The sequence below is a fragment of the Myotis davidii genome, unplaced genomic scaffold, assembly GCF_000327345.1.
Source record: "Myotis davidii unplaced genomic scaffold, ASM32734v1 scaffold496, whole genome shotgun sequence".
Classification (NCBI taxonomy): Eukaryota; Metazoa; Chordata; class Mammalia; order Chiroptera; family Vespertilionidae; genus Myotis; species Myotis davidii.
In genome coordinates this window covers 2,381,375-2,390,038 of record NW_006289398.1, presented here as the reverse complement: position 1 = coordinate 2,390,038, position 8,664 = coordinate 2,381,375, and the positions used below count along the sequence as shown (strand labels likewise).

Below are 8,664 nucleotides of genomic sequence, written 5' to 3'. Positions count from 1 at the left end.
CGCCTCCGCCGTCCAGCGTCGGGGACCCGCGCTCCCGTTGACGGCGGCGGCGGTCACCAGAAGGCCTGCGGGCTCCTGGGAAAGGGAAGCCCGATCCCCCTTCAAGCGGCGGCTGACTATGAGGCGGGGCAGGAACTACAACTCCCAGCAGGCAGCGGGGCCGCAGACGGCGGCCGCTGAGATGCAGCTGGAGCGCCCCGCGCGCGCGGAGGGGATGGAACGTTGATAGAGTTGGCGGGTCTCGCTCCAGGCGGCAGGAGCCTCCCGCTTCGGCCCGCTGCGCTCCTAAGCGGGAATCCGGGAGGCGGGCAAGTCTGCAATTAGTGCACATATTTTAAATCCCGGAATCCGTGGACGCCATGCACCGGTAAAGCGATTACAAAGAGGGACAGACTTGAATGGACCTTCTTAATTCATTTAGGCCACGAGTCTTGCTACTTGCTGAAATTGTTGCTAATGCTGCAATGGGAACGGGTTCTCAGCCCCTTTTGGGGGAAAAGCGTGGGTGGATGGACGGATGCTTTAGTGCGGTGGTCAGTGTGTGGTTTTATTTGTCTTTCTGTATTGGGCTTCCCTGCTCATGCTTTGAATGGCTGTATGGTTTCCCTTCACTTGAAGAAATCCTTGAGGCCTTTTGCATGACCAGAATCGTAAATCAGAAAGCCTTTTTGATTTGCTCCGTTTTTTTTTTCTCTTTCATTCTTGGGAACTCGCCGCCGGCATGTAAAAAATGCAGTTCTGTTAGCTGCATGACTACATTGCATAACTTGCAGTTTCCTTTAGGCCTCTACCAATTACTTATGGGTGTGTTCTCAAAGGGAAGGGGCTATTGTGCATTTTTGCAGGAAACACCTCCAGGAGATTCCTGACCAGTCGAGCAACGTGGCCACCACCAGCTTCACTTGGGGATGGGATTCTAGCAAGACTTCGGAGCTGCTGTCAGGCATGGGGGTCTCCGCCCTGGAGAAGGAGCGGGTGGACAGTGAGAACATCCCCCAGGAACTGCTCTCCAACCTGGGCCACCCGCAGGGCTCCCCAAGAAAACGGCTGAAGAGTAAAGGGAATGACAAGGACTTTGTGATCATCCGCAGACCCAAGCTAAATCGAGAGAACTTTCCAGGTAAGGTATGAGGGTAAAAATGTCAGTCATGGGCGGGCTGAGGGGAACTATTTTGCTGGTAAACCTTTGTTCTGGGATCTTTAGGATGGGGCCCTTTTAAAAATCACCTAATTCTGAAGTTATTTTCCAAAGAAAATAACTCATTGTCAGTGAAGTGTATAGGAATCTTGGCAGGTATATATAGATCTCCTAGTACTCAATTGATTTTTAACCCATGTGAAATTTTAACCCATGAGAAGACATCCCTACCTTTTTCCCTAGAAAGTGATCTGCCCGCTGGAAGGCCAGCTCGGTGCCGCTGATAAATGGGAACAAAGGCGATGATCTTCTTGTCGGACTCTCTTTTATTGTATTCTGCTGCCTTGTGCCCCTGGTTGAGCTCTTCGCCATAATCACATTAGTGATTTGTCAAAGGCTTGCTAAAGTGGATGTTCAACTAAGTGGCGGAGACTTAAGCAGGTCCACTCCCCAACGGGCTTTTTGTCTTGTGGTCCCTCTCCATTACGCATTACCTGTTCAGTCACGCAGCCCAAAGACCCAAAGGCCAGTCCCATTCCCACCATCCCCCAGCATCCAGCCAATGACTGGATCTTCCCTTCCCATCTCCTAAGTATTCCTCAAGCTCTCATTTTCTCTTAACTGAATATTGGAATAGATTCATTATTCCAGCCTTTTCCTCCCCAGATCCATCCCCAGAGCTAGGCTGGGCTGACTGAAATGTGGAACTACCCTCTTAATAGCTTTCCACTCCCTTTCTTAAGCAGGCAATTGATTGAGTGCCTCCCAGAGCGGATCAGAACCGCAAGAGTACTCAAATCCATAGTGCACTGACTATCCGTTTTTCCTTGCTAGTAAACCATTTGAGACATTCATGCAGCAGTGTTTGCTGAGCACATACTATGTGCTTGGCATTCATTCTTCTGGGGAAACGGCAATGAACAAAGCGTAAATATTCCTGTGCTCATGGAGCTTCTGTTCCGGAGAAAAGACACAATGAACATAATAAATATGGTATGTAGTGTGTTAGTAATAAGGGCTGTGGCTGAAAAAAAACACACAAAGAAACTTTGAGCAAGCGAAGAGGAATTGGAACTCCTGGGGTAGCGAGATGGATGACAATTTTCAACAGGGTATTGATGAAAAGCCTCACTTGGACAGTGAGCCTTAAGCAAAGGCATAACGGAGGGAAGGGCATGTGCCATGCAGATATCTTGGAGGAGACAGCCCTAAGCGGAGGAAGCAGCCAGCGCAAAGACCCTGGGGCAGAAGCATGTCATGTTTGTTGAAGGAACAACAAGAAAGCCATATTCTAAGTGCGGAATGAGCCAAGGAGAAAGTAGAGGGACATCAGGCTAGAGGCCCCGGCATGTTTGCTGGCTTGTTTTGCTTTAAAAAAAAATCTGTGTTGTGTGTTTTTTGGTTTTTGATCCTTTAGGAAAGAGAATCATCAGATTATGGGAATCTACAGTAGGAGTTGGATTAGAAAGGCAGTACAGGGTTATGGTGAAGTCAGGTAAATCTGGGTTTCAGTCTGCCTTGCTGTTCTCAGCCTTGGGCAGTTATTCGGGCTCTCTGGGCCTTCGTTTCGTTGTGAAATGGAGAAATAATACCCACTTCATAGGTCGCTGTGAAGATCAAACGAAACAGTGCCCGTGACGCTCTTAGCATGCTGCCTGCACGTAGCGCTAGTAAGTGAACCCAGTTCATTTGGCCACATCCACTTGGGAGGCGGCTCACTTTTTCTGTTGTCCCTAAAACGGTTGGTCTGACCCTGTCTGGGTAGGGTTCTTTCCCTTCAGAGTTTAACGGCGCTGCTGCATCGAGTGTGTGGTGTGCCCGCTAGCAATTTGGTGCTTGACCACCCAAACGTGGTAAAGACCCTCAGTGCCCAATGAGCGGATGTGGACCAATTTGTCCAGCACCGGGAGCTTTTAACATGGAGCGTGATTGCCGTGTCCTTCCACACACGCACACACACACACGCACACACGCACACAGATGTATAGTAAAAAGACTTCTTGTTTCATATATATATATATGATTGATTTCAGAGAGGAGGGAGAGAGAGAGAGAGAGAGAGAGAAACGGAAACATTATTGATGAGAGAGAATCATTGATTGGCTGCCTCCTGCACGCCCCCTACTGGGGATCGAGCCTGCAACCCAAGCATGTGCCCTTGACCGGAATGGAACCTGGGACCCTTCAGTCCACAGGCCGACGCTCTATCCACTAAGCCACACCAGCTAGGGCTAAAAGACTTCTTGTTTCTAAGCAAGGCACTCTGGGAACTGGACAGGATGAAGGGGCGGTTGCTGCCTGCTAGGCAACTGCATGTCAAGTTGAGGAGCACAGACAATACACAAGAAGAGGAGCTCACAGCGAGAGGCGGAAGCCAGCTACCCGATGTGTAGGAGGCCAGAGGAGGACTCGTTTGTTCATGTGACCTCAGATATATAGGTCTGAAGTGAGAAGAGAGGCGGGGAGGGAAGCAGTAGGATCCATTGTACTGTTGGAACTGCACGCAGTGTAGACTGGTTCGTTGGTGTGGGGCGGCGTGGAGCGGTGAAGTCACTGATGGGGGATGAGGGGCAGCTGGTGTGGAGGGTCCCAGCGGGCCTCCCGGAGCCTGGGCCTCCCGCGCACCGAATCGTCATTCCGGGGAGTTTTGTGTGCAGTTGTCAGGACAGGTGGCTAACAGCTCTGCCAGGATTAGGGTACAGCAGGCCACACCTGCTTTCCACAGAGATCTGATGCCAGTAGCCCTGGACTGTGGGTTTTTCTTGGTTCTGCTCTCAGCAGTCTCTCTGCAGGCCCCAAGCCAGGCTCCCATCTGGCAACTAAGACCTCTTTATCTGTCTACTTCCGAAGATAAAAACTATGTGACCAGCATGTCCCAGGACAGCTCTCATTGGCCCGTGGGGTGAGTGTGTGGAAGGAATTAGGAGGAAATGGCCAGCAGTGAGGTCATTAATGGGCAGAAAGAGGACAACTGCATTTTCTTTGTGGGCATTAAATGCCTGTCCGGACCCTTTCTTCCCCACTCCCCCCGCCTCCCTCCAAACAGGATGCATGAAAACACGGTTTAACTAATTTGTTGATCCGCTCTCCCATGGCGATTAAACTGCTTGAAATTCCAGACCCCACACTGCTTTCTCAGACTGGAGACTCCAAAGTTTAGAGAATGCTGATATCCCCAAGGAACCGTGTTCAAAGTGCAAAATTCCTGAGATGCTGATCCAAGAAGTCCTGCCTTGAAGCTGGGAATCTGCTTTAATAGCCCCAGGCGCACATAGTTCCTCTAATTTTTTTTTTTAACTAATCAGAAATATATTTTACATTGCATTCTTGGGTGTGTACCTGAAATATTCCCCCTTACTAAGGGATTTCCTATTCTGTTCCATTCCATTTTTCAAAAACAGTGCTGGTCAGTCCTGCCAGGGAGGCTCACCAGGTTGGGTGTCGTCCTGGGAACCAAAAGGTTGCTGGTTCCGTTCCTGGTCAGGGCACGTGCCCGGGTTACAAGCTCAGCTGATTGAGGTTTCTCTCTCACTGTCTCTCCCTTCTTCTCTCTCTAAAACCAATAAAAATATATTTAAAAGCAAAAAACAGTGCAGGTCAAACTACACTGACTTCATGACTCACCAATGAACCTCAGCCTGCAGCTCTCAAAACAGCTCTGTTAGAGTCTAGAGGACCTTCCCAGGCACTTCCTTTGCTCTGTAGCTTCCATTCATTCATTCAGCAAAGATTTATTGAGCACCATTCTAGAGATGAGGAACACAGCAGTGGACGTAACAGGCAAAAGACCCGGCTCTCATTCAGCCTATATTCGGTACCTGATTCTCCAAATCCCAATTCCCATGGCTTGCCCATTGCTCTTCCCACACTCCGGGGGTGAGCATGTCTTTCACAGAAATCTAGGGTTGCAGGGTGGAGGGGATTATTGAAGACCTCTGGTTTGGTTTTACTGTGTTTTTGCTTTTTTTCAGTTTTGCCTACCTAGCCAAAAAAAAAAAAGAAGAGCTGGTTTGATCCAGTGTTTTCTCTTTGCAATTTGTGGAAGAGGAAGGAACACTTATCTCAGATGGCGGAGTCTATTGTCTCTTCCCAGAAAGGAAGCCTGGGTTGTTACCACTTAACACAATCTAGCAAAGACAAACATGCATTGAGCCCCCACTCTTAAAAACTACACAAAAAATAGCAGGTGTGAGCAGCAGGGCCTGCCTGCCCTTCAAGCATCATTTATCTAAGAGGGGCAGTTCTGAGAGTCCACGTCTCATTGATGGGTAAGATGACTTCAGTGTGTTACGTTGAATTGGAGTATAGGTGATGTTCCCAGAAAGAAATATGTCGAGTCGGAGGAGTCAGGTATCCTGCAAAGTTCTAATGCATAGATTAGCTGTTCCTCCCTCAGGCACAGTGATGAGGTTAGTGCAGTGGACGGCTGGGCTTGCACCTCAGGACCCAGTGGAAATGGTGGTGCCCGCCGGGGATGGTGGGCAGGGTTGTGAGCCTGGCCTCCCACTGTCAGGGAGTTGAAGACCAGAGGCCTTGGGCTGAGTACTTGTTTCCCTTACTGTGCAGCCCTGGGCGGTTTAGAAGAGGCCCTGGAGGAAGGACCTGCTCTGGACTTTCTCATCCGCTCGGGGCACACAGACCAGGCAGCAGTGCAGTCAGGAATCCAGGAAACAGATGGCCGCTGCTTTGAGAATTAATGTGGCAAGTCAGGTTACATTCTGCATACCCCAGGCCGGATCCTAGCCGCCTGAGCAGCCACACGAAGACAGACTCCCGCCCCCTCTGCTGGGCAGCAGCCAACTTCAGGCTGCGACACCTCCGCCCAGGGGCCCTAGAATCTCTGTCACCCTGTGGTCAGTGGAGTGGGGTCTGGCGTGTTTTCTCGGACATTGCTCCTTCCATCTGGCAGCACGTCCTTGGCAGCTCTCAGCATCATTGTTCTACGTCCTTGACAACAGCTCTCAGCATCATTGATTTACTCCCTCTCCACTTCTCCCTCCCAGCCCTGGTTGATGTCTTTTTTTTTCCCTTTTTTCCATATAAATTCAGATTTGATTCTCTCCTTAACTCGTAGACCATCTAGTACTCAGAGGAAGGAGAGTATGGAACCGTAGAGCGTCCTAGGGTAGAAGGAGGCGTGAGTTGGAGTCAGACCTGAGTTTGAATTCCCACTGTGCCCCCGCTGGTCCTGTGCCCGGGTTCCTTTGTCATAGCTACATCACCTGAAGCCCCTCCCCCACCTGAGGCCACTCGTGTTCTGACAGGACATTTCCTTTGTGACCTGATGTGTCTTCAGCCTCATTCCCCCTCCCCCAAACGCCAGCAGGCAGTGCCCTCTGCCACCCGGCCAGCCCTCCAGCGGCCACCTCTCGGGCTCTAAGCCTCTCGTTTGGGGCGTGGGGTTGGCAACAGACAGAGCAGAGCCACATTTGACCTTTGGCTGTCGCCTTGGTGAGGCTCTTTGGCCAAGACAGGTTTCCTCATCTGTAAAATGGGCTAATGCGACTTAGTACATGGGATTGCTGCAGAGATTCGGTTGCTTTCCTAACTACCGGACACTTTGTAGGCTTTCAGTAAATGGCAGTTTTGTTCGTTTGTTTTTGTTATTAATCCCTACCCGAAAATATGGTTTTTTGATTCAGCTCATTCGCAGTTTTCATGAGGGGAGAGTGAAAGGCATAATGCACTTAGCGAAGATTGAGCAAGTGCTTATAAGTGTTTGAGGTGCTGGGCATGCACGTCTGGGCAGGGGGCTATGAACGCCCCTCGGAAGAAGGGGCATTTAAGTCAGGATCTGAGGGATGTGTGGGAGCTGGTGGTGAGGAAGGAAGTTGCAATGCAAAGCCCTTTAACGCTAGCCTTCCCTTGCGTGTGTGGCTCCCTGGCCTGGCTTTGCTGCCCTCTGCAGACCCCTGCATTCATTGCTATGCCAGTTTTCCTCCTGGCATTGTACTTACCTCTCTGCTCATCGTTCCTGATTTCTTATGTCTTCCCAGTCAAACAGGAAGCACCCAGTCTGTTCATGCCTCCTGCCCTGTACTGCACAGCAAGCCTCTCTCATTTCCCTCTCCCCCCGCCCCCCATCTTTAATGGACGCTTCAGTGCCCCACCCACAGCCCCGGAAAGCTCCCCATCCCCAGCGCCTTCTCTTGCATGCAGATGTGCTGGGGAGTTAGCATCCCTCCTAGAAGCCCCCAACCAGTGACTGGTGGCAGCTGGCAGATGAAGCGGCAGCAGCCAGGCCCTCGGCTGGGACACCTCTGGGTGCTCCCTGCAGTCCCCAGCCCACGGGAGCCCAGTTGCCCATAGCAATAACCCCCTCGTGAGCATGCCCGGAGCTGGCCGCCTTCCCTTCCACGTCACTCGCCACTCCTTCCAGGGCCTCCGAGACCACTTCCCAAATAAACTCCTTGAATCTGATCCTCCAGGCCTTAGAGAGAGGTGGTTTGGGGTCTGGGTGAATCCCACCTCGCCTCTCTCTGGAGCAGCAGTTCTCAACCTGTGGGTCTCGACCTCTTTGGGGGTCGAACGACCCTGTCACAAGGGTCGCCTAAGACCATCGGAAAACACATATATAATTACATATTGTTTTTGTGATGAATCACTATGCTTTAATTATGTTCAATTTGTCACAATGAAATTGGGGGTCACCACCACATTAGGAACCGTATTAAAGGGCCGCGGTGTCAGGAAGGTTGAGAACCACTGCCCTAGAGGGAGTTCTAAGCAGCGTTGGAAAGAAGCGGCCCCAAGAAGAAAAGGTGCAGAGTCCATGGGGAAAGGACAGGAACGGAGACACGGAAGAGAAAGGGAGGTAGACTCGCTCCACCTTTCCCATATATTACACAAGTAATCGTCACAGCGATCCACTTGGCCAGATCCTCTCTCTCTCCCGCTCCTGCAGGTGAGGAAACGGAGCCCCGAGGGAGGAAGTCACCCGCCCAAGCTCACGGGAGTGGGCGCCGCGAAGCTGCATTCTGGGCAGAGCTTCCTCCATCCAGTCGGGGGCTGGGGGTCGGTGAGGGGTGGCGGGTAAGCACCGGTGGCCAGGATAGCCTTTGCAGATCATAGTCAAATCTCAGCCTTAGATTTAGAAGAACTAAGTATGTCATTTTCCTGCCAAATCAAATGCTAGGATCTGATCTCCAGATATAAGAGGTCAGGGGAGTTCAGCATTAATGGGAGAAAAACTTGAGGAGAACCTGTCCATCAACTTTTTTGCCTGTTAGGGGAGCCGAGTTGGAGCCTGGTTGGAGAACCTTTGACCTCTGTGCACTCTGACCTTGAGGGAACTTTGTGACAGTGGTGCCACCGGGAGGAGCCTCAGGGTGACCTCTAGCTGCCTCTGTGGGTGTAGGTCAGGGGTCAGCGCTGGTGACCTGCCTTCTCTCCCCTACCCCGAGGATTCAGAGCCTTTCATTTTGTCCTGTAGAGAGAGGTGCAGGCGTTAACTGAGCAACTGCACACCGCTGCCTCAGTCTTCTTCTGGAGGCTTCCCTGACCACCAGCCCCCCCCCCCCCCCCCA

The 8,664-nt window shown here is 51.3% G+C and overlaps 1 protein-coding gene across 1 annotated transcript in view; it reads left to right on the top strand.

Moving 5' to 3' along the window:
• Positions 1–6: 6 nt before the first annotated feature.
• SKP2 (S-phase kinase-associated protein 2, E3 ubiquitin protein ligase) overlaps positions 7–8,664 on the top strand; it is a 25,416-nt gene continuing 16,758 nt past the window's right edge. Inside the window, exons 1-2 of the mRNA XM_006761755.2 lie at positions 7–367; positions 846–1,120. Of these exons, the coding sequence (XP_006761818.1) occupies positions 360–367; positions 846–1,120 (283 nt within the window). The 5' untranslated portion in view covers positions 7–359. The remainder of the gene's footprint in view (positions 368–845; positions 1,121–8,664) is intronic.